General features: G+C 33.7%; 2 protein-coding genes across 4 annotated transcripts in view; one reads left to right on the top strand and one right to left on the bottom strand.

Moving 5' to 3' along the window:
* The first annotated feature begins 1799 nt into the window (after positions 1 to 1799).
* On the top strand, positions 1800 to 24949 carry wash1 (WAS protein family homolog 1). 2 transcript variants are annotated; one of them, NM_001110450.1, is given in 11 exon segments: positions 1800 to 1891; positions 3691 to 3831; positions 8412 to 8523; positions 9800 to 9946; positions 10448 to 10584; positions 10670 to 10805; positions 12421 to 12628; positions 13932 to 14108; positions 15796 to 15954; positions 20566 to 20634; positions 20738 to 21089. In NM_001110450.1, coding segments are annotated over 11 exon segments (1446 nt in total). In that variant the 5' UTR covers positions 1800 to 1883; the 3' UTR covers positions 20890 to 21089.
* ddx11 (DEAD/H (Asp-Glu-Ala-Asp/His) box helicase 11) overlaps positions 24278 to 27013 on the bottom strand; it is a 32036-nt gene continuing 29300 nt past the window's right edge. The window contains 4 exon segments of one of the 2 annotated variants that reach the window (NM_001007319.1): positions 24278 to 25214; positions 25814 to 25968; positions 26597 to 26672; positions 26752 to 26836. In NM_001007319.1, coding sequence (NP_001007320.1) covers positions 25179 to 25214; positions 25814 to 25968; positions 26597 to 26672; positions 26752 to 26836 — 352 coding nt within the window. In that variant the 3' untranslated portion in view covers positions 24278 to 25178. 2 annotated transcript variants of the gene reach the window in all.

Consider the following 27013-nt stretch of genomic DNA (forward strand, 5'->3'; position numbering starts at 1 on the left):
TGTTTACATTCATTCATTTTCTTGTTGGCTTAGTCCCTTTATTAATCCGGGGTCACCACAGCGGAATGAACCGCCAAATTATTCAGCAGGTTTTTACGCAGTGGATGCCCTTCCAGCCACAACCCATCTTTGGGAAACATCCACACACACACACACTCATACACTACGGCCAATTTAGCCTACCCAATTCACCTGTACCGCATGTCTTTGGACTGTGAGGGAAACTGGAGCACCCGGTGGAAACCCACGCGAACGCAGGGAGAACATGCAAACTCCACACAGAAACGCCAACTAAGCCGAGGTTCAAACCAGTGACCCAGCGACCTTAGCACTACCTACTGCGCCACTGCCTCGCCTTGTTTACATTCATTAACAATTATTTTAACATGTTCATACACTCTCAGAAATAAAGGTATGCAAGCTGTCACTGGGGTGGTAGCTTTTCAGTAGGTACATGTTTGTACTTAAAGGGTCAATATTGGTACCTCAACAGTAGATATTAGTACCTAGGAACACTTTTGTACTTTTTAGGTACTAATATGTACCCTTGAGGTATTAATATGGATAAGTTTTATATAGACAAATTTGTATCTTTAAAATATAAATAATATTATATATTATATATAATTATATATAAATAAATTATATATAAAGTGTTATAATAATTGATAAATATCTCAGATTTTTTACTTTTCAACAATTTCACAGTAAATAAAGATGTAAAACTCGATACAAAAAAAAACTGTTAATGTGGGAGATGACTTAGGAAATTCCTGTTTGTGTATGTACAATGTTGCCTATAAAATGAAGAAATTAACAATATATTCAAGACTTTTGTTGGATTTGTTTTCATAATAAAAAATAATATATTTTAATGAAGGCTGCACGGTGGCGCAGAGGCACATTCACCTCACAGAAGAAGAAGAAGAAGAAGAAGAAGAAGAAGAAGAAGAAGGTCTATTTGAGCCTTGGCTGGGTCAATTGGCATTTCTGTGTGGAGTTTGTAAGTTCTCCCCATGTCGGCATGGGTTTCCTCTGGGTGCTTTGGTTCCCCCACAAGTCCAAAGACATACGTGATTTGGGTAGAATAAATTGTCCGCATGTGAATGAGTGTGTGCATGGATGTTTCCTTGTGATGGGTTGCATGAAGGGAATCGGGTGCGTAAAAACGTGCTGGATAAGTTGGCAATTCATTGCACTGTGGCAATCCCAGATTGATAAAGGGACTAAACCGAAAAGAAAATGAATAAATGAATGAATGAATGAATGAATGAATGAAGGAAGGAAGGAAGGAAGGAAGGAAGGAAGGAAGGAAGGAAGGAATAATAAGTTTTGTACTTTTAAAAAGTATATTTGGCTAGATCCTTCCAGAAATTGTTTACAACGTTGCATTTAAACAATAAATGGCAAAGGCTCTCTTTTTCCACACTGCAGACCAGATATCCTCCATTTCAATGTACTTTGATAATAACGATTTTACTGGGCAAATTGAATGTAGTATTTTAAAATGAATTTCCTCAATTTTATTATTAATAGTGTATTTGAAGGGAGTTAGACTCTTTTCCAATTAATATTAACTGTAATAGACTTCCAGGAAAATTTGTCTCTAGGAGTCATTTTATTTTGCTTCTGAAAAATAATACGAATATGTTTTTAGTACATGTTTTATCATTCAGCCCAACACCTTTTAAATGTAATTTTGGGTTTACAACAGACAGAATTATAGCAAATATGATTTGTGTGTTGGTGTTGTATTATTTGACGTCTCTCCAGTTACGCGCCAACGTCAGAAGTCACGTGCTACGTCTGTGCGGAAGTTTTCATCTTGAAAGACAGTGCCGAGCGCTTTCGCGAACCCGAACGTTGATGCATTTTGCACTTAAATGGTCAGGTAGAGTATCACCGTCTACTTACTGTTATTTTATAGCCAGCAATATGAAAACTGATGTCTTAAAATCCTCCGTCAATGTCTGGTCGCTGTGTTTTGTTTTGTTTTACACCGGATGGTCGCGTGATGCAGATCAGTGTCGAAATCAGCTGATGTTTTAATATAGCTGTTATATTATTATTATTATACACTGTTTTAAGGAGTATGTTTTGCTATACACAACAAAACACTGTTTATACACCTTTATCCAAGAATATGTTGACTTATCATGTGACTGTCATTTGGTAAAGCCTCTCGGTTTAGTTTCTGAATTAGTGTTTGTGTTTCTGTATTAGATCAGATATTATAGATTGGATTCAGATGTGTGACACGTGTATCTGCGATTCCCCTATTTATAATTAGCAAAGATAATACTTTTCTGAAACTATATTATTAAGGAGAAAGTCTGAATTTGATAATATTAAACCAGCTGTACCTCTGTGGTAGTATTTGGGTTGCAAAAAGTGTAGTAATGCTTTAATTTCACTTTAATACTTTGATTTAGTAGTTTAAGCATAGTATAGGGACACCTTTTCATAGATTGTATGATTTAGTTATTAAGGAGAAAGTCTGAATCTACAAATATAAAACCAACTTTACCTCAGTAAAACTATCTGGGTTGCAAACAGTGTAGAAATGTATAGAGGTAAAATTGCTTTTATATTCGCACATTTGTTAATTTAAAACTCTGTATATTGTTTACCATGTTACTTTGAATATTAGATCGGAATTAGCATGCAAGTATGACTTGAAAACAACATTAACACTGTTTATTTGACTGTGAACAATGTTGCACTTTGATAGTCATTGGCAGCTAATATGCTTTCGCTATTTAAAGTTTGCAAGTATTACTTTTATGAAATTATTAAAGGGGAACGTCTGAATGTGCGAATATAAACCAACTTTACCTCTATTAAAAATGTGGTTTAATTTGATTTTAATACTTCGTTTAAATACTTAGTATAGGGACACATTTTCACAGACTAAATGATTCGGTTATTAAGGAGAAAGTCTAAATGTGTGAATATAAAAACAACGTTACCTCAGTAATCGTATTTAGGATGCAAAAAATGTAGTAATGCATTTGAATACTTTGTACAGTATAACGACACATTCACAGATTGTATGACTCTATTTTTAAGGAGAAAGTTTAAATGTGAGAATTTAAAACCGACTTTACCTCAGTAATAGATTTTCGGTTTCAAAACAGTGTAGTAATGTGTTTTTAATTTATTTTTAATACGTTAAGCATAGTATAAAGACACTTTTTCACAGATTGTATGATTCAGTTATTGAGGAGAGAGTCTGAATATTATGCAAATATAAAACCAACTTTAGCTCAAGAATAGTGTTTTGGTTTCAAAGAGTGTCGAAATGAGTTTAATACTTTGTTTTAATACTTTTTCACAGATTGTATGGTTCTATTAACGCGAGTCTGTATATGAAACCAACTTTACCTCAGTAATAGCATTTAGGATGCAAACAGTGTAGAAATGCTTTTTAATTTTATTTTAATACTTTGTTTAATACTTTAAGCTTAGGATAGATGCGTTCTTTCACAGATTGAATGATTCAGTTATTAAGGAAAAAGTCTGAATGTGTGAATATAAAACCAACTTTACCTCAGTAGTAGCATTTGGGTTGCAAACAGTGTAGAAATGCATCTTAATTTCATTTTAAAGCTTTCTTTTAATGCTTTAGGCTTAATATAGGGAAACATTTTTCAGATTAAATGATTCACTTGTCTGCGTTTGTGTGTTTAGGATGACACAGAAGCGTTACCTGGAGGGACAGGTGTACTCTGTTCCTCTCATCCAGCCGGACCTGAGGAGAGAAGAGGCTGTGCATCAAATTACTGATGCCTTACAGTACCTAGAGATGATATCAACAGACATCTTTACTAGGTAACTCTTTCTGGCACACTCATTTTTAGTAAAGAGTGCTGTTTTTTGCAGTGCAGGTTCAAGCATCTACAAGGACAACAATATGGCAGTTCATGCAAACATTGTAAAAGTGCTCTTTTTAACTGTTTTACTCATCAGAATCTTACCTAAAAAGTTCTTGATTTTCTGAAATATATTTTTAATATGATTTGTTTCTGTTCTCGTTTGCAATGCTAACATTTTCAGTGGCACCATCTCCCCAAAAATTGGACAGTTAAAAAAAAAAATGTTTTAGCACACATAGAAAAAATGCAACTTTTTATTTTCAAGTTATGAAATAAAGTTTGCAGTACATTATGGCAGCTCACGCGAACACTAAAAGTGCTATTTTTAAGTTTATTCAGCAAAATCATACCTAAAAAAATGTTTCCCTTGCTTCAATTTGTTCAATATGTTGATAAAATGCATTAACATTTTTATTTTTATGTTATGAATTAAAGCATGTTCACAAGAAAATATGTTTAGGATATATAATTCATTCATTTGTATTTATTTGTATTTTTATTAATTTATACAGATTATGTACACTTTTTGAAATAAGTTCAAAGTTAATAAAAGTTTTTTTTTATGCACATAAAATATTTTAAAACCAGCAGAAAAGACATTTATGTTACAAAAGAGTGCAGTTTCAAACAAATGCTGTTTTGAAACTTCGTTTAAAAGTGGTTAAAAAGGTATTCTAGTTTCCAAAATAATTAAGCAGCACAGCTGTTTTTAACATTAATAATAATGAATCATGTAACACTGAATACTGGAGTGATGATGCTGAAAAATCAGCTTTGACCTCACAGGAATAAATTTCATTTTAAGATTTATTAAAATAGAACAAAGTTAATTTAAGCTGTAATATTATGTATTTCTGTATTGATCATACAGTAAAATAGGCCTATGAAATAATGCAATATATTTATTTATTCTGCAAGATATATTTTGATAGGAATACAATTTCACTAAATGAGTTGAAAAACAGTTTGGAACGAATGTATTATTTTAGATTGATTTGGATGATTATTTAGAGGAGTCCATAAAATATATTAAACAATATACAAGCACCGATAAACTAAATAAAAAAAGATTCAAATTAAATAAACAGCATTTTATAGTTTTCTGTGTAATCGAACTGTATTAAGGTGTATAGACATTGGATAATGAAATTAAAAATAATACAGCATAGTATAATTAATTGTTACTAATTTGTCAAAGTTGGTACAATTTCTTATGCCTGAATGCTTTTAAAACCCTCACACAGTAACGGGCCTAAAAAAAAACACTTGTTAAATGATCAATTATAATCCAGACTCAACCCTGCGTATACTCACGATGTGTCTACTGCGAACGATCATATTGTGCAGCCCTACAGTGAATGCAGCCCTACAGTGAATGCATCCTTGGTGAACATGAAAGGGTTTAAAATATTATGGGTTTTAATTCATTATTATTAAAAATAAATGCTAATGTTACAATGACAATTGTTAGTTCATTTTAATAATGTATACAGCACGTCTAAAATGTATTAATTGTCTAATTTTATTTTTATTTTATTAATAATATTCATATTATAATATCTTTTTTTTTTTAATTTAATAACTATTATTATTTTTAATTATTTTAAAATTTATTTTTATTTATTTATTTGCTTCACGAATCATTCTTGAAATTTCAACAGAAACAGATTATTGTCATTTTCAACATATTTTTTACCCATCGCACCTGATTTTTTAAAATCAGTAGGTTCACCATTTAAGAATATAATGCATATAATCATTTTATGTTTGTAAGCAAGGCCAACAACAAACAAATACATGATCAACAAACATAAGATGAAGCTTCTAGTTCTGTAAAGTAAATGGCAGCTCCGTCAACTAACCCAAAACCCCTCACACCGCCTCAGATCAGCCTCATTGTTGCTCCAGGCTATTTATAGAAGTCTTATGATTGGACCATGTCATAACAACAATGAAAGGTGTGTGTTTTGTTTGAGATGCAGTTGTGAGGTGGTGACTGCTCAAATATGCTAATTGTAGATGAACAGGCTAGAAAACCATCCACAGCGTTACCATGACAACATGGCGCACAGGGGTCCAGGGAACATATTTGTGAGTGTGTGTGTGTGGTGAAGCAGTGCGTTTCTAGGTCAGCTCCATTAAGCCTCTCCTTCCCCCTTCTCTTTTAGTCATTCTTCTGTCATCTTTTTCCCCTTTTATAATGGAGGGTCTTTTCAGACAGCGTGTAGCGCCATGGGCTACAGAAAAGCACACTCACTCAGTAGTGATGATAGGATTGTACACAAGACGTGTGCTGATATGCAATAATAAAATGTGTTGTGAGGATAAACACATGCTTGATGTTGCTATCATGGGCACTTCGCAATACTGCGATTTTAATTATTTATTATTTAAGCTTTTAGTGTGCCTTTTAAGAATATTTCCGATTGTTGAGTCCAGTGGCTCAGTGGTTAGCACTGTCACCTCACAGCAAGAAGGTTGCTGATTCAAGTCCTGGCCGGGTCAGTTGGCATTTCAGTGTGGAGTTTGCATGTTCTCCCTGTGTTGAGTTTCCTCCAGGTGCCTCAGTTTCCCCCTACAGTCCAAAGACATGCACTATAAGTGAATTGGGTAAACTAAATTGGACGTAGTGTACGAGTAAATGAGAGTGTATGGATGTTTCCCCGTACTGGGTTGCAGCTGAAAGGGCATCCGATGTGTAAAACATATGCTGGAATAGTTGGCGGTTCATTCCGCTGTGGCAACCCCTGATAAATAAGGGACTAAGCTGAAGGAAAATAAATGAATGTTGTGTTTGCAGTGTGGTTCCTCACAAAACCAATTGTCTGAAGACTAAATTAGGCTATTTATTGTCAAACATGTTAAGGGTCATTCACACTGAATGTGTTTTTGCTTCTAAAAACGCTTGATGCGGCGCTCAGGAATAGGTTTTAAAAAAGCGCAGTGCGAGGTCCATGTTATGCGATATTATGAACGTGATGTAATAACCACAGTATAGTAACCATAGTAAATAAAAAAAACAATATGCTATGATAAGGACATGAAGATACCTCATATAACTTGGGGTATTCTGGACAGTCACAATTAGTGCCTCCTCCGCTATGATATACAGATGTCACCACGTCATTATGTTCCCTCTGCCGCCGTTCTTGCCACCGCCGTGGAGGAGGTAGGTGCGCCTGCAGCTTTTGACCACTAGGTGGCGCTTTAACCACAGATTTTCAGCTTTCACAATACTAGATAAGACGATACTCTATTGGCCCGTTTCAACTGACTGATACAGTACAGGTCACCTCTATCAGGCTTGCGTTTCCACTGCTAAAAGGGTACCAGGTGTACAACAGAAAGTTTCAGTCATCGTCATTTTCGCTTGAGAAAAAGCTGTACGTTAACATATCCTATGAGAAGCACTTCTTACAAAACAGATGCTTTACAAACATAAAAACTTCTGTATAAATGTTTATTTCTAACTTTCCTATGAACATAATTTGATTATAACTGCAGATTAATGATGTGAAATAGCCTACTGTAACGTCTGTAATTATATAAAATACATAAATAAATGCAACATATGTATTTGCGCATAGGGCGGCAGAATAGAGAGCGCGGTGTCCGCGACACATCCCTCCCTCCCTCCCTCAACACCCGCGCATTCTCAGTTATATCCGCGCATAGGGCGGCAGAGTAGAGGTCCGCAACACCTCACTTCATTTTCATAACCGGTCACTTTCGTTTTCACATTGGGGTTGAGGGCGGCGTGATCGTCCTCTGCCTAGAGCGGCAGTTCAGCTTGATGATTAATAAAGGGATTATAATGCTTTGTTTCATTGTTTCATCTACATTTATAAGTAGCAGAGTATTTACAGCTACTGTATACTGTATGGGCTATTTCTATCTGTTCGTATCTCGTCCTCTTGTGCCCCCTGGCCGCATAGTCACAAACTGCAGTCATACCTAAAAAATACGTTCTTACTCATTTAGAGCGCCGACAGTACAGGGAATGGCGGTAATGCTCATTTTAGTGTCACCCACTGTATCAGTAAATAATAAAACATCACTGTCATGCCAGCTTTCTACAATAAACTGATGCGCAATATATTATTTTAGCGTCGATATCGCAATCTGATCATAAGTAATAGTCAAATGGCAGGCTATGAAATGTTGAGTTTATATATTATATATGTTTATCACATTTTCCATGTGTTTTTGTGGTCTTTAAATGATTTTAAAAGCACTCAGGGATGAGAAATTGTACTTTTTGTAAATTTAATAATGTATATATAATTAATTAATTTATTGAATTATTTTTATTATACAATTTCCTGAATAATGTTAGACTCATGAAATGATAAAACATTGTTGATTTAAATTGTGTAAAAATTTTATAAATTGTATTGATGGATGCTTGTAGCTGGTTTATTATAATTTAATCAAATACAGTTCCCTATGGAATCATCCCCATAAGAACTGTATTTCAGACTGAAGTTGTGCTGTGGATGTGCAGAGGTGTTTCTGACATGCTTTTGGCTTTGATAGGGTGTCTGAGAGCGTGGAGAAGAACCGTGCGCACCTTCAGTCCGTCACAGACCGTATCAAACTCGCTCAGGCCAGAGTCCAGAAGATCAAAGGAAGCAAGAAAGCCACGAAGGTGAAACCCGAGATTCACGCACAACAATCTGACAGTGTTGAGGAGAAACGCATTCTGCTGCAGACGTCTGGAGCCAGTGAATGTGTGGTGCTGAAGGGCACAAACTAATGATTCAAGTATCAAGAATCGTCTGGCTCATATTTGCCTGAATAACAAAAGATTAGCATTAAAGAGATAGTTCTCCCAAAAATGAAAATTGGCATGATTCTACACTTTTTCCAAACTTGTTTGAGTTTCTTTTAAGACACAAAGGAAGATAATTTGGAGCATGTTGGAAACCGGTAACCATTGACTCCAATAGTATTTTTTAATTCGTATATTTTTTTACTATGGAAGTCAACGGCTACCGTTTTCCAACCTTGTGTGTGAAAATTGGCACGATCCTATGCTTTTTCCAAACCTGTTAGTTTATTTTGAGACCCAAAGGAAGAGCATTTTAAAAATGTTGGAAACCGGTAACCATTAACTTACATAGTATCTTTTATTTTTATTTTTTTACTATGGAAATCAATGGCTACCGTTATCCAACCTCTTGTGTGTGAAAATTGGCATGATCCTACACTTTTTCCAAACCTGTTAGAGTTTCTTTTAAGACGCAAAAAAAAGATAATTTGAAGATTGTTGGAAACCGGTAACCATTGACTTCCATGGTATCTTTTATTTATGGAGGGCAGTGGCTACAGTTTACCAACCTTGTGTGTGTGAAAATTGGCATGATCCTACACTTTTACCAAACCTGTTAGAGTTTCTTCTAAGACACAAAAGAAGATGATTTGAAGAATGTTGGAAACCGGTAACCCTTGACTTCCATAGGGTTTTTTTTTTTACTATGGAAGTCAGTGGCTACTGTTTTCCAACCTTGTGTGTGTGAAAATTGGTATGACCCTACATTGACTAACCATTGACTTCCATAGAAAAAAAAAAAAATACTATGGAAGTCAATGGTTACCAGTTTACAATCTTCTTTTGTCTCAAAAGAAAGTGTGTGTTTGTGTGTGTGTGTGTGTGTGTGTGTGTGTGTGTGTTTGTGTTTGTGTGTGTGTGTGTGTGTTTGTGTTTGTGTGTGTGTGTGTGTGTGTGTGTGTAATAAAAAAAATAATAATAATAATTTTGTCCCGCTTTTACTCAAAACAAAGCCCATGATCTCAGCATCGCTGGCTTTACAAGTTTTTTTACAACAATAAATACACTGTCACATGACATTAAAGCATAAACTAAATGGCTAATTATTTAATAATTGCTTCACAACACTGATGTTTTTGTTGTTGTTATGTAGGTGTTCTCCAGTGCCAAGTACCCCGCTCCAGAAAAACTCCAGGATTATTCCTCCATCTTCACCGGTGCAGTTGATCCCGCCTCCCAAAAGAGACCTCGCATTAAAGTCCAGAGCAAACTCCGCCCACTGGATGACAAGGCCCAGCAGGTGAACAGGTTTTTAACTCAAGGGTGTGTGTATTAATTTGTTTAAGGAAGTACTTGGAAGGGGCAACACAATGGCTCAGTGGTTAGCACTGTCACCTAGTTTGTCTCTGGTTTGAGTCCCGGCTGGGTCATTTGGCATTTCTGTGTGGAGTTTGCATGTTTTTCCTGTGTTGGCGTGGGTTTCCTCCAGGTGCTCCAGTTTCCCCCAAAGTCCAAAGACATGCACTGTAGGTGAATTTAATAACCTAAATTGGCCATAGTGTATGTATGTAAGTGAATGTGAGAGTGTATGGATGTTTCTTAGTACTCGAAATAGCGAGCTTCTTGCTGTGAGGCGATTGTGCTACCCATTGCGCCACTGTGACACTCTAAAATGTCAAAATGAAATTTTAAAAAGAAAATGTCCCCCAATTCCACAAAATGCTTGTTTTTTTTTTTTTTTCATAAATGTGCGTTGATTACAGTACAGCTTCTCGTGTTGATTCCATCTTCTTATTCATAGGAGAAGTTGATGTATTTGCCGGTGTGTGTGAACACTAAGAAGCGCTCCGAGGATGAGACAGAAGAGGGTTTGGGAAGTTTGCCGAGAAATGTCAACTCGGTCAGCTCTTTACTGCTGTTCAACACAACCGAGAACCTGTGAGTACAAACACACCTACACACATGCTGACTGAACAGCCTTATTAATGCTCATATAATCAGCACTCTGTGTGTATGTTTGCAGCTACAAGAAATATGTGTTTCTTGACCCTCTGGCGGGCGCTGTGACGAAAACACACACCACGCTGGAGACCGAGAAAGAGGATAAACCGTTTGATGCACCTCTGTCCATCACCAAGAGAGAGCAGCTAGAGAGACAGGTGGGCTGTTCAGTCTGGTGTTCTCACTCAAATTTAAATTAACTCAATATTTCCAACATTTTTCAAAATATCTTCTTTTGTGTTCAGTTTTTTTCATTGTTTTTCAGTGGTTACAGCTTTTCAGAAATGTTTAGGTTTCCAACATTTTTCAAAATATCTTCTTTTGTGTTCAGTTTTTCATTCATTTTTCAATAGATACAGCTTTTCAGAAAAGTGTAGGTTTCCAACATTTTTCAAAATATCTTCTTTTGTGTTCAGTTTTTCATTCATTTTTCAATAGATACAGCTTTTCAGAAAAGTGTAGGTTTCCAACATTTTTCAAAATATCTTCTTTTGTGTTCAGTTTTTCATTCATTTTTCAATAGATACAGCTTTTCAGAAAAGTGTAGGTTTCCAACATTTTTCAAAATATCTTCTTTTGTGTTCAGTTTTTCATTGTTTTTTCCAATAGTTACAGCTTTTCAGAAATGTTTAGGTTTCCAACATTTTTCAAAATATCTTCTTTTGTGTTCAGTTTTTTTCATTGTTTTTCAGTGGTTACAGCTTTTCAGAAAAGTGTAGGTTTCCAACATTTTTCAAAATATCTTCTTTTGTGTTCAGTTTTTTTCATTGTTTTTCAGTGGTTACAGCTTTTCAGAAAAGTGTAGGTTTCCAACATTTTTCAAAATATCTTCTTTTGTGTTCAGTTTTTTTCATTGTTTTTCAGTGGTTACAGCTTTTCAGAAATGTTTAGGTTTCCAACATTTTTCAAAATATCTTCTTTTGTGTTCAGTTTTTCATTCATTTTTTAATAGTTACAGCTTTTCAGAAATGTTTAGGTTTCCAACATTTTTCAAAATATCTTCTTTTGTGTTCAGTTTTTCATTCATTTTTCAATAGATACAGCTTTTCAGAAAAGTGTAGGTTTCCAACATTTTTCAAAATATCTTCTTTTGTGTTCAGTTTTTTTCATTGTTTTTCAATAGTTACAGCTTTTCAGAAATGTTTAGGTTTCCAACATTTTTCAAAATATCTTCTTTTGTGTTCAGTTTTTCATTCATTTTTCAATAGATACAGCTTTTCAGAAAAGTGTAGGTTTCCAACATTTTTCAAAATATCTTCTTTTGTGTTCAGTTTTTTTCATTGTTTTTCAATAGTTACAGCTTTTCAGAAAAGTGTAGGTTTCCAACATTTTTCAAAATATCTTCTTTTGTGTTCAGTTTTTTTCATTGTTTTTCAATAGTAACAGCTTTTCAGAAAAGTGTAGGTTTCCAACATTTTTCAAAATATCTTCTTTTGTGTTCAGTTTTTCATTCGTTTTTCAATAGTTACAGCTTTTCAGAAAAGTTTAGGTTTCCAACATTTTTCAAAATATCTTCCTTTGTGTTCAGTAGCAAAAAGAAACTTGTTTGAAACAAGATTGAATAAATTATGACGAATTATTATTTTTTGTGAACTGTCTCTTTTTACACTTTTTTTAAACCTGTACAAAACTAGCACACCCCGGAGCGGTAATCTAACTATACTTATACTAAACAGTGTAGTTTAAACATATTTAAGCTATACACATAACCCATCAGGCACTGGAAAAAAGGAATCAAGCTTCTCTGACTTCTGTCATGTTTCATTCCCTTAGACGGCGGAGAATTATTTCTATGTGCCAGATCTGGGGCAGGTGCCGGAGATTGATGTGCCGTCTTACCTGCCAGACCTGCCGGGCATCGCTGATGACCTGATGTACAGCGCTGACCTCGGCCCGGGTTTCGCTCCATCCGTTCCTGCCAGCAACAGCATCCCTGAACTTCCATCCTTTGGCACGGACCATGATGAATCTAGCGGATCCGGTGGGTTTATTATGACTAAACACAATTTTTCATTATTTAATCTGCCGTTATGTGATTTAATTATGAATTATGTTATCATACACAATTTTTGTAATGTATAATAATTCTTCAACATATAATGAAACACTGATATTATTCAAATTGTAAAGGTGTTTGTATATATACAGTGGAGGAAATAAGTATTGAATACGTCACTATTTTTCTCAGAAAACATATTTCTGAAGGTGCTTTTGACTTGGAACTTTGCAAAGAAAACACAACTAATTAGTTATGTGCAATAAAATAAAATGGCACATGAAAAAAGTTAAACACATGAAAAAAGGGAGGTGTAGAAAGGCAGTGAAAGCCCAGACAGCAGCTGAAATCTCTCAGTAGTTCTTCAGCAACCCTCTGCCCTTCATCAGCTGCTTCAGTCCAGCATCTACATTAGCAGGATTATGAGGATGAAACCAGAGTGGACATTTCAACAAGACAATGATCCAAAGAAACTCTCAAATGCTTTCAGAGAAAGAAAATCTAGCTGTAGAATGGCCCAGCCAATCACCTGATCTGAATCCAATAGAAAATACAAATTAAAGATCAGATTTGATAGACGAGACCCACAGAACCATCAAGATTTTCCCCTACTGTGTATGCTTTAATTTCTGCTTATAAAATATGTAATTGTAAATCATATACAATTCAATATTATTAAATAAAATGTTATTATTATTTTAATTATAATATGTAAAAATGTTCTTTGAAAATTATATAATTTAGTCATTTTAAATGAATATATTATTGTAATTAGTATAATTAAAAGCATAATGCAATATAAACAATATTATTTTGCTAAATAAAAATTGTATCATTTATATCTACTGATGTTTATTTTATATTAGTTTTTTCAAAAACATTTTCTAAAATATATAAATTACAAATAATATTAAATCAATGTATAATATATTAAATTGTAGTAATAATAAAAGTAATTATATACAATTTTATTATTGTAAATTTATGTGAAAAACTGTAATATGATTTTGATTTTACAAATATAAACATATATATGTAAAACACTGTAAAAACTGCTGTTTCATATTATCCCAACACATATCGATTTAGTGAAATTAACATAAATATATTAAGTTGTCCCCCCAAAAAAACGTAAGAATTTTGTTGTTTCAACTCCTTTTATATTAGTTTGAACGAACAGCAAAGTATATTTTTTTGTTTATATGAATTTATAATTATGCCATTTTTAAAATAAAAGAAACAAAAAACAGCATAATAATTTAATTCTAATTTGTATTTTGTTTTTTAGACTCTCAGTTTAAACTGGAGGCTCCACCCCCTCCTCCTCCCCCACCCCCTCCTCCACCGGAACCAACCCATGTGCCAGTCCCGCCTCCTGGAACATCTGCAGCTCCGCCCCCTCCACCCCCACCTCCACCTATGACAGCAGACAACACTGATGCATCAAGCCCAGCCCCGCCCACAGGTAACATTTTATGTAACTTCAGATATTAGTGGTACTTAATTACTTTTCATTACTGCTTGCAGCAAACCGGCTCGGATGCTAATGAAGTATTAGCATTCCAGATTACAATTGGTTTACTACTTTTTCTTTTCTTTTACATTTGCAGTTGTTTGTGTGTTTTTATGGATATTGTAGTAGTGAAATATTATCTTAACTATTTTCTTAATATAATATCTTAATATTCATTGAAAAGCCATTCATTCTTGACATCCAATCTGAATTTTCAGCTGCCAAAATATATTTTACTGTCGTCTTTAATTGATTTAATGCATGCTTGCTAAATAAAGCATTATTTTGAATTTAATAATACATAATAAAATCTTTTATTTAATAATTTTTTTAGTTAATACATTTACAATTTTTAAAAATTGGTTTAAATTCCTTCAGGAAACCTTTATTTATTATATTTTTAATTTAGAAAAATTAAAATTTTTCTAGCATTTACGTTTTTAAAAATTGTGGTATAAAGTCCTTCAGGAACCTTTAATAATTTTATTATTTTATTTTACTTTTATAAAAAAACAAATTCTGGCATTTATATTTAAAATGTGATATAAAATTATTTAGAAAAACCTTTATTTATTATATGTTTAATTACTTTTTTTTACTGGCATTTACGTTTTTAAAGAGTGTTATATACTCCTTTAGGAAACGGTAATTTATTTTATTTTTAATTTTAATTTAATAAAAAAAACATTTTCTGGCATTTACGTTTTAAAAAATGTGTTTTAAAATCCTTTAGGAAACCTTTATTTATTATATTATTTTATTTTTAATTACATTTTTTTCTGGCATTTCCTTTTTTGAAAATTGATATAAGGTCCTTTAGGACACCTTTATTATTTTATTTTTTAATTTTAATAATGAATTTTTTCTGGCATTTACATTGTTTAAATGTGGTATAAAGTCCTTCAGAAAACCATTTTTTTCTGGCATTCACATTAAAATAAAATGTGGTATAAGACTTTTAAGAAACCTTTATTTATTTTATTTTATTTTTATTATTTATTAATTTCTGGTATTTACATTTTTTAAATGATATAAAGTCCTTTTGGAAACCTTTATTTGTTTTATTGTTTAATTTTCTGGCATTTAGATTTTAAAAAGTGGTATTAAGTGCTTTAGGAAATCTTTATTCGTTTTGTTTTATTTTATTTTTTATTTGATAATATTTTTTCTAACATTTATACTTTTTAATAGTGTGATAAAAAAATCCTTCAGGAAACCTTTATTTAAAATGTATTAATACCTTTTTTTCTTGCATTTACATTTTAAAAGATCTGGTATAAAGTTCTTTAGGAACCTTTATTTATTGTATTATTTAATTTAATAAAGAATTTAATAATATTTTTTCTGGCATTTACATGATTAAAATGTGGTATAACGCCCTTAAGGAAATCTTAATTTATTTTATTATTTTATTTTGAATTCAATAATACAATATTTCTGGCAATTACTTTTTTTAAAAGTGTGGTAAAAAGTCCTCCAGGAATCTTTATTATATTATTTTATTTAATTTTTAATTTATTAATGAATTTTCTGGCATTTGCTTTTTTTAATAAGTGTGGTATAAAGTCCTTTGGGAAACCTTTATTTATTTTATTATTCTTTTTATATATACAGGTATTTTCTTTTGTGTGTGTTTCAGGTACGGTAAAAGGAGCTCCATCTGAGGTCGTACAACCATCGAATGGGCGAGCCAGTCTTTTAGAGTCAATCCGAAATGCTGGCGGTATCGGCAAAGCAAACCTCCGCAATGTAAAGGAGCGCAAGATGGAGAAGAAGAAACAGAAGGAACAAGAGCAAGGTCAGACAACCAGTGCTTACACTCAATAAAACAGACCACGCATGCTGTCAAACACAGCCAATTACAGGGTGTTAACATTAGCTCAACTGTTATTAGAGGAGGAAACTTGTTAGCAGTGTTTGCCAGGGCAACCATGAGGGAAATAAATAGCTAGTGCCATCAGGATTTTGCTGGGACTTTTTTTTATATATATAAAGTTGAAGTCAGAGTTATTAACCCCCCTCTATATTTTTCCCTCAAATTCTGTTTAATGGTGAGAAGATTTATTAACACATTTATAAACAGAATAGTGTTAATAACTCATCTCTTATAACTGATTTATTTTATCTTCATCATGATGACAGTAAATTTTATTTTACTAGATATTTTTCAAGACACTTGCAAAGTACAAGCAGCTTACAGGGACATTTAAAGGCTTAACTAGGATAATTAGGCAAGTTAGTGTAATTAGGCAAGTCATTGTAATAATAGTGGTTTGCTCTGTAGGCAATAAAAATGTTGCTTAAGTGGGCTAATAATGACCTAAAAATGGTTTTAAAAAATTTAAAACTGCTTTTATTCTTGCCGAAATAAAACAATTAAGACTTTCTCCAGAAGAAAAAATATTATAGGAAATACCGTGGAAAAAAATTAGTTGCAACCAGATGCTGCATGCACAAATAAAGCATGCTGTTTGCATGCAAATAGGCATGTGAACATTTTGTTTATTCGCTTCATTTGCATGTCAAATTCACTTCACAATAGACATGGATTCGCGTCATGGGCGGGTCATCTATATGCCTGGTGAGTAACTCTAGTTTCGTTGCTAATGGCTTGTTTTCACTGAGTGGTACAGTACCAATTGGTACAGGTCACCTTTATCAGGCTTGCGTGTCCTCTGCTAAAAGGGTACCAACGATACTCTTTTAGTGGCCATGGTGTACGACAAAAAGTGTCAGTCATTTTCGCCAGAGAAAATGTCTACAGTAAAGCTGTACGGGTCGTTCACATATAATGTGAGAAGCACTTCTCACAAAACAGATGCTTTACACACATAAATACTACTGTATAAATGTTTATTACTAACTTTTCTATGAACATGAGTTGATTATATCTGCAGATCAATGACAGTGCGAAATAGCCTACTGTAACGTCTGCAATTCTATAAAATAAATAAATGAAATGCAACATATTTGAACACGTACAGCCCGTTACAGTCTCTGATATGTTTTTTATATATATATATATATATAAATATATATATATAAATATATATATATATATATATATATATATATATATATATATATATATATATAAATATATATATATATATATATAGAAACACTCCACACAGCAGACATAGTCCTTATTTAGGTTCAAAAACAACACGAAATATAGCCCAGAGTTAGAGCAGACCTCTCATCTGTGTCTGTAATCTTCAGCAGCACATGTAACCTCTTGTTATAGAGTAATTCCATCATTCCGAGTTCATAATAGTGCAAAATGTGATGATAATAGTTAAACATGGCAGTTTGTTCACGTTTGCTGAAAAAATAATGTGATTTTTTTTCTGGCTTCTCCTTTGTTTTTTCGCTCGTCACTCTCGCGTTTGACAGTTTCTGACAGGATCGGGTTTCAAAAGTATGTCAATAATCAAGTTTACGTTATTATCATCAGCTCAAGAATTTCGTTATTCCGAATGTAGACGCGCTGCGAGCGCAAGCTAGAAAGTGAAACCGCTCGCACTGCAGACTGGCACGTTTAAAACTACGGGGCACAGGCTACGTCTGCTCTTCTTCTTGGCTTTGTGGCTGTTCATCAAGACGACGAAAAGGCTTGTTTGAGCTCGGGTCAACCATGGCTCGTTATTATATGTATATATATTTACGCTGTAAAAAGTTATCTCGGCTGTGTATTTAAAACATGGCGGTTCCTTTGTTTTCATTCTGGCTTGTTTTGTGAGCTCGTGACGTATCTCTGTAAACCAATAGCGTTTAGCTGCGCGTCTAGCTCCACCTTTTGGTACTCTTTCTCGTGTTTGGTACCCTTTCCAAAGGGTGCTGAAAAAGTAGTATGGTACAGTTTGGTACGCCTTTTGACTGTGGAAACCGCCATAAAAGCGTACCGTACCGTACCACTCAGTGGAAACAGGCCATAAATTGCAAGCATAGTCAAGATTAGCTGTGCTTTAGGAAGGCTGAAAAACATCGTAGATTAATTCGGCGCCCTGTCTTGAGTCCGCTAGATCTTTTCTGAAGTGCACTCTGTGAGTTCATTAAATCCTCCAGAAACTATACCTGAATGATGGAAGCTTTCAGCGGTGCTTCAGACTGATGCAAGCCCAGTTGGATGAGCTGTTGTATGGTGTCGGCAGGCGGATTTCCCCTCAGGTGCAACGTCATAATCACACCCACATAAGAGCAAGCTCCTGATTGGTTACAGTGGCTCTAAAGTCTGCTGAAGTTCAGATTTTCCAACTTGAGCAATTCACTCATCAAACATTAAACATCATTTAGGAAATATTTGAAAAAGAAAAATAATAATTTTGACTTCAACTGTATGTAATATAATAATTATAATTTCTATTTTATAATAATTTACAGATTTTTTGACGGCTCTCCTCGAAACGTATCTAAATGATGCGTGACTTAACGTGCAACCAGTGTAACTGTTGGAGTACAGGGGTAATGTGAGACCGAGATGAGGTTTAAGTTAACACACGTGCGGCTGAGTTTTGAACATTTTGTAAAATCTTGAGTGAATTGGCTGGCAACCCCCATATAAAGAGTTCCAAAAAATCTAAATGAGACGTAATATAAGCATGAACAAGCCTTTCAGCATCTGGTGTAGAGAGAAGAGGAGGGATGCGGGCAATGTTCCCGAAGAGATCAAATTAGCTTTTTGTTAACTGTTTAAAATGAGGTTCAAAAAGTACGATACCTGCATAGATTTCATACCTGCATAGAACAAGTTAAAAGAGACCCATCAACTGTTAACGTAAGATTACCACATCTATTAACAGAAGAGGGTGTGCCAATGACTAAAATGTCAGGCTTGGAACTATTTAATTTAAGATTTTGTTGCATCCAGGCTTTAATGTCTACCAAACAGGCATTAAGTGTCGATAGTGAGGCAGATAGATTAGGAGTTTTACTGATGTAAATCTGTGTATCGTCAGCATAGCAATGATAATACCAAGTTTTTGTAGAATTTGCCTGAGAGGTAGCATATAAATGCTGAACAGAAGTGCATCTAAATCTTGTACAGTCTTTCGTTTTTGTTTGATCTCAGGAACTCTCCAATTACTGTAGGGGCTGACTAGCAATTGAATAGCTACCATCTGGCATACAGTATGTAAATGATGCACTCTGTAATGTTTCATATTAGGAGTACAAGAACATACATTTTCAAAACAAGAGCAATTCATTGTTTCAGTATTGCTGATATACGGAAGAACACTGTGGTATTTGGAAAGGTCAAACCAGAAATTTACTTTCATTAAATCTGCCCTATTTAGGCTTTTTAAACCTGCTTGACATTTGCTCTGAAATCGACTGGCTCTAGACTCGAGGAGGCTCTGATATTTCCAGTTCTTCATTAATATATCATCAGTGTATTTATATATGTGGTCTTGAAGTCGCCATGCCTTAGTTAAAGGTAATTACTAATGATGATTTAGGACTTAGGAGTAAATGCCACATTTAGGATGGGAGAGAATGTAATTTAATAAACTTTGCTGGTTGTTTTTCTCCTGAAATATGTGCTTTGCTGCAAGAAATAACAAAAGTAGTGGTTGGAAAACCATTTTTCTTTTAACATGCTATTTTATTTTCTTAAATAAATTATAGATTACCCCTATAATTAACTCACCCTCAAGCCATAATCGGTGAATATATACAGTCAGAATTGTTATTGTTTTTCTTTTTTAAATATTTCCCAAATGATGTTTAACAGAGCAAGGAAATTTTCACAGTATTCCTGATAATATTTTTTCTTCTGGAGAAAGTCTTATTTGTTTTATTTTGGCTAGAATAAAAGCAGTTTTACATTTAAAAAAATAAAAATTCTGCCGCAAAAAAAAATATTGTATACGTTCAGAACATAACGTGCTGTCTGCAGAAGCTGTTGGTTTTGTCATCAAAACCAAAATACAGAGCGCCACTTGCTATCCCCATAACAGAATTTCATGAATAGGAGTGAAGCGATGCAACTGACGCAGGTAGATTACGTGACCATGACAAAATGGCGGATGTAGTACTTCCGAAATCCATTCATACTTTTCACATTCATACAGTATAGAACGCACTTTACTAATATCTGAGTACTTCGTTTAAATTCAAATGCAGAGCCGAGTAGTTTGTTTAAATTCAAATGCAGAGCCGAGTAGTTTGTTTAAATTCAAATGCAGTACCTACTGAGTAGTAGGCGGTTATGGACGGAAGCCATGAAAGTGGCAAGGGGAGACAATCGAACTTGGGTTCGGACCAGACATTCGAACCAAGTGTGAAAGCACCTTTAAGACCTCTACTTTTATCCATGGACACCCTGAACAAGTCAACACATCTTCTAAATCCCATTACCGTCCACACAAATAGCCATTTTAATATTATTATTATTATTTTCCTCCAGTTGGGGCAACAGTCAGTGGTGGAGACCTGATGTCGGACCTCTTCAATAAACTGGCCATGCGCAGGAAAGGTGTGTTTGATTTTTCAGAGTTTTTATCCAACCCGAAGCATCATTTAAAAAAAAAAAAATATATATATATATATATATATATATATTTATGATTATCTGACAGGGATCTCAGGCAAGGGTCCAGCGGGTCAGGGAGACTCTTCTGAAGCTCCTGCCAGCTCGGGCGGTGCCTTCGCCAGGATGTCAGACGTGATTCCTCCACTGCCAGCACCACAGCAGTCGGCAGCAGACGATGAAGACGACTGGGAGGCATAAAGCATGGAGGACAACCACAGCCAAGTGTCCGGCTCAAAGACTGCAGATATGGCTACGGTCTCTAAAAGAACATCTGCGAGACCTTTTATTCCTGGTTTTGTGTCCTGAAGGTCAGTGAATGAGCAAAAGTGTAAAGACGTGTTTTATATGTCATAAGAAGTCTGAAGGGTTATATTATTAAAGTCAACATGTTATCTAAATTCATCCTACTTCCATTCTTCTTTGGTGTATATGTTAGATTAGATTCTACTTTATTATCATTACAAATGCACAGGGCAACAGAATGCAGTTTAGGTCTAACCAGGAGTGTAATAGCAGCAAGTGCAGGACACAGGTATATGTTATAAGTGCAATTCTAGAAGAATATGGGTAATATTTACAGATGGATGCTCTATGAACATAATATACAAGTCGTATTAACTGTAATCAGATAGCTACAAATAGATGAACACTCTGTACAGGCTGCTATTAATAATCAGGGATGTGCACATTGAAATGAACTTAATATACAGGTTGTTTTTTGCTGTAAAGAGGAATTAAAAATAAATGTTTCTGGTAATTGTGACATGATTCACGTCTAAATGATCCTAAGATGTATGTTTAAGTAATAGTTTATAAAAAAAAATGTAATTAGATAATTAACAATGAGAATTATATAGCTGTGGGGAACAATAAGAGAGCTTATGAATTCAGTTTTTTGGGATTTACTAGATTTGTTTTGTATAGTTTATAGTTTACTATACTATAGTTTATAGTATTGTATTTGTATAATGAGAATTAATGCACGATTTATCTGTAAATGATTGTAAAAGTTTATCTTTTAGTAACTATTTCCAAAATTCTATATATAATAATTTGTTCAAATGAGTTTGTGCATTAAAGGGATAGAAGACCAAGTTTTTACTCTCCCTCAAGTGGTTCCAAATGAACACAAAAGGAGATGTTCTGAAGAATATTGGAAACTGGTAACCATTGAATTCCATGATAGGAAAAATAATATGTGCAGGAATCCTAACGATAATTTCAATACCTTTTTAAGACTTTTTAAAGACATTCTCAAGACTATTTTTAAGACCTCATCACCACTTCAAGTTCTAATCAGTATTATACCTTTAACTTAATAAATAGTTGTAGTTAAATAAATCAATGGAGCCGACCATGCAACACAACTCAGATGAGCTCGGAAATTAAGCGGTTGTTTTTAACGACAGGCTTCAGCCACTGTTTAAACTCGTCTTTCTCCAACCAGGAGTACGCAAACTTACATTTTCCCATTTTGCGTCCGTTTTACTTGATGGTTTCACTACAGCGTCACATCACCTTCCCGCTTTTGTCGCAAATTACAAGACATCACCCAGATGGAGGAGCTTGGCTGGACGTACCCCGGCCCGAACCAATCGCATGGTTCGAGCACGCTGTTGTTAATATCAGGAGGAAAATAAATATTTTTATGCTTTTTTGGAGTCAAACATTTTGGACAACAAACAAAATGTAAGACCTCGTAAAAACGCGATTAAGACTTTTTAATACCTTTTAAGGGCCTTAATTTTCTTATAAATGATTTATTAACTTTTAATACTTAATACTTTTTAAGACACCACGGACACCCTGCCTAAGACATGTTTGGTGTGATTTGTTGCTATTTTCAGACCAGCTCAACCCTAATTTTCACGTTTTGCACATAGTTGTTTAAATAGTAAATCCATTTGCGCAACTTTGTCGACTCATGGGTGTGCTGGTCTATAAGGGAGGTGTGTTAAGGCGCATTGCTGGCGTGTTGCTATTTTGAGGAACTGAAATAGACTGCACTATTGACCAACTACTCTTTTTTTTTTTTCTGCATTTGTATAATCTTATTATTATCAACAGTATTGTTTATTATATACATATTTATATTTCCTTTAATAAAAATACATTTAGATTTGTCCATGTCTCGGGTTTTGAAGACGTATGCATCACCATATGGTACATAAGAATAGGTCGTGTGTTTGGATATAATTCGGTGTTTTGACCACACTTTGTTATTATTGTTCATTTATTCGTTTTCTTTGCACTTAACAAAACAAAATTATTTATATAGACTAATGGATGTCTTTAGTGGAGTGAGTTTCCACTGTTTTCTTACTCTATGAAAGTAAAGGAGTAAAAAGTAAATATAAATTAAAGAAAAAATAAAGCGGTTGATTGAAGATTAGACCGCTTGTTTTTTTTTTTCCAAATTTCTGTTTAACTGGGAGAAGATTTTTACACATTTCTAAACACAATAGTTTTAATAACTCATCTCTAATAACTATTTTTTTTTATCTTTGCCATGATGACAGTAAAAAATATTTGACTAGATATTTTTCAAGACACTTCTATACAGCTTAAAGTGACATTTAAAGGTTTAACTAGGTTACTTAGGTTAACTAGGCAGGTTAGGGTAATTAGGCAAGTTATTAAATACAGTAGATTGTTCTGTAGATTATCAAGAAAAAAAATAGCTTAAAGGGGCTAATAATTTTGTCCCTAAAATGGCTTTTAAAAATTCAAAAACTGCTTTCATTCGAGCAGAAATAAAACAAATTAAAAAAGTAAAAAATATTATCAGACATACTGTAAAAATTTCCTTGCTCTGTTAAACATCATTTAGAAAATATTTAAAAAAGAAGAAAACAATTCGAAGGGGGCTAATAATTCTGACTTGCACTGTATATAATAAATGCGCCATGGCGCGACACTACTGACTCTTAAAGGGAATGGGAGATGAGACTCTGATTGATTTAATGCACTTTATACTCAAAACACACCCAAAATTTATTAAGAGAATAAGCACAACCCTGTTAGACCATGTGCAGCGGCCCAGAGCGTATTTTTCCATCCTTAAAATAGCAAAAGTGGATTGGAACACGCCCTTAATGCATTTGCGCCCTGCGCTTTAGACTTTGCGCTTAGATTGTTAAAATAGAGCTCTATGGAAGTCAATGGTTACCGGTTTCCAACATTCTTCAAAATATCTTTTTTTTTCTGGTCAACAGAATATAAAAAATCATCAGGTTCAAAACAGGTAAAGGGTGACAATGATTTTGGGGTGAACTATAACAATGAGCAATATATAGCTACAGAAAAAAAAACTTAAAAGCTTAATTTTTTTGTTGTTTTTGGATTTATTTGATATTTTTTATGAAAAAAGTTGAGTATTTATGTATTTGCTATTTATGTACTCCAGTAAAATGTTAATCTATACAATCTTTAAAGGTTTGATAACATTTCTTCTATATTTCAAATAAAATAATGTCATTTGCTTAAACATTTTTATCAAAGGCATCAATAGCAAATACTCAACTTTTTTCATAGCAGTATCTTTATAGCATTTGATAACCTACAAATGTCACACTTTACAATAAGGTTTCATTAGTTAATATATTTAATAACATGAACAACACGTCTACAGCAATTATTAATCATAGTTTAACGTTTACTAATGCATTATTAAAATAAGAATTCCTATTTGTTAACATTAATGCACCCACTTAACAAGAACTAACAATGAACAACTGTATTTTCGTTAACTAACATGAACAAATACTGTAATAAATGTATTGTTCACTGTTTGTTAGTGATAGTAAATACATAAACTAATACAACCTTATTGTAAAGGGTTACTAAATGTAAAATTGTATAATGCTTTAATATTACATACAACTTTAGATCTTAAAAATAATCATGTTTACTAATATAACTAACAAACTTTGGTAAAATGTTACTCTTTTATTTAAAATAAGACCTAATTTCATCTAAATGCACATGCAATTGTTTAATATTACCCAGTTTCAGAGTATGAGAGCTCACATTTTGCTTGTTTTACAGTATGTTGACTTTAATAATTTTTGATGAACATTTTGAACTCCTCGTGCTCATTCACAAGATTTGATGGCGAGACAACAGACGTTCCATTAAGGAAATGAATGTATTTTTGATATTTTATCATTATTATTACATGTACTAAAACATCTCTGACATTCATAGCTTTTAGTACAGACAAAATAAACTAATCTGTGTGATGTTTTAAGCAATCTGAGCGAGTGTGTCTGCTTCATGCTTTGGATTACAAGCACAGCTATAATCCAGTATTATTAAAACCAGCTTTAATTAAATAAAAACCAAAGAAAATGACATGTAGAAACCTGAGAGAGGAGGCTGAACTTCACCTCAATAATTCATACGGAAGGAGTACTCAAACAAACATCCATAATGCAGGACAGAACGTAGGGTTTTTACACACACACACACAGATGAGTAGATGGCCTTCAGAGTGTGGCTTTCTGTCGCTTCTCCAGGAAGAACTGCAGAATCAAATAAAGGATGAGACGGTTAAGACGTAATAAAGGTTGAGAAGGTGAACATAGTTAAAAAAATTATGCTCATCATCTCTCCTGTCATTAAAAGAGACCTGCTTACAGAGAGCTCAGCTGGAGAAACACTTCACACACTCCTGTCTGTCAAACTACACCAAAACAACATCCTACACACTGCCTTACAAATCTACTATATATATGTGTAATCTTTTTTGCATTATTTAAATTGTAATCAATAAAGGAATTTAATACATTGCTATGGCAATAATCCTATTGTAATAAATATATATCTATATATATTACAATAGGATTATTGCCTATTCAGGTTTTAGGAACAGCAAATAATAAATCAACTTCTAGTTGATCATTTAGTATCAGAAGTGGCTTATGTGAAAGGCAAAGGCCTCTAGATTACACTTATTTTACCAAAATACAACATGATCATGCCTTGATTCTAAATTATTCAATTAATAATATATATAAATATACATATACATATATATATATATATATATATATATATATATATATATATATATATATATATATATATATATATATATATATATATAATGCAGTACTCTTACCCTCCTGGCACTGGCAAATGCAGGCCCGAAAGTTGCGTGTGTGTGTGTGCTGGATCGAATCCATTCTGGAAGTTTCTGCAGTGTCCCGGTTCGGGCGTATCGGTGATCACACAACACAATACAAGCGTAATCACCACGGTGACGGATTGCACGGCCTGTCAAAAAGTGAAAAACTTACGATCAGCTAAAATACTGTACACGAAATTTTTTAAAAAGTGTAACAGCTAATAAAAGCAAGACACTGCAGGCAAACAGACAGCTTTATTGGTATTTTATAGTTTATTAAAGACTCACACTTTATAATTTTGTCTTATAATGCATATTTTTAAAGACCTTTTTAATATAAATATCCACTTCAGCAGCTTTTACATACTTCAGTTTTATTCATATCCATAATCTATCTCTGTTCATATCTATATTCTGAAGATTTTTACAGATTCATTTATTTACGAATTATTTGCCTGATTATATACAACTGATTCTACTTTTTTTCTGGCTGTTTATGGTATCTTCTTAATTATTGTAGCATTTTTTTATAAATATGCCCAAAATGTCTTTGAACATTTTGAACATGACATCATCTGATCATCTTGAATATGCAAATCAGCACATATTTAAATAAACAAAGCATCATTTGCATATTTAAACATAACATTTTAGAAAACTTCTAATGCAGTCCTCTGGGAAGTGGTGAGCACTTTTTTTTACCATTCACTTGCAGTATCTTGTGTGTAATATTGGTTAACCAGCATTTAAATAGCAGGAATACACAGCTCCGCCTACCGATAGACTGATTGACAGCTTTCATGCACAGACTCTCAACCAGCGCTTTCCCAGGACTTTTACCAGCAACATGAGGCTGAAACAGAAATAAGAGATTTTAGAAACAGCAGATTTTCCATTTTCCAACAGCAGATTTTCACTGAGAGCGTCCTCACCATGTGTTTGTCCAGGTAGGCCATCTTCTCCTGCAGCTCTGGTGACTTTATGTTGGGATACGGCATTCCTACCATAACAATGCATCTGGACACATTCAAGGATGCAGAAAGCGGGTTATTACAGTGATTAAATGAGATCCTTTTTTATAGCTATAAAGAACTATCTGGATTTAGATTTGGCAAAAAATATGTATAAATACATTTAGTTCATTTATTTTGATCAGTACTATTGGAATGTGAAGAGATTTTCAAACAAGTGGCA

The sequence above is a fragment of the Danio rerio genome, chromosome 18 (genome assembly GCF_049306965.1).
Source record: "Danio rerio strain Tuebingen ecotype United States chromosome 18, GRCz12tu, whole genome shotgun sequence".
Lineage (NCBI taxonomy): Eukaryota > Metazoa > Chordata > Actinopteri > Cypriniformes > Danionidae > Danio > Danio rerio.

Coding starts and splice junctions, on each gene's coding strand:
- wash1 (XM_073929122.1), top strand. CDS start 3,692: ATGACACAGAAGCGTTACCTGGAGGGACAGGTGTACTCTGTTCCTCTC. Junction 14,109..15,795: donor AAGCCCAGCCCCGCCCACAG/GTAACATTTTAT, acceptor TGTGTGTTTCAG/GTACGGTAAAAGGAGCTCCA. Junction 15,955..20,565: donor ACAGAAGGAACAAGAGCAAG/GTCAGACAACCA, acceptor ATTTTCCTCCAG/TTGGGGCAACAGTCAGTGGT.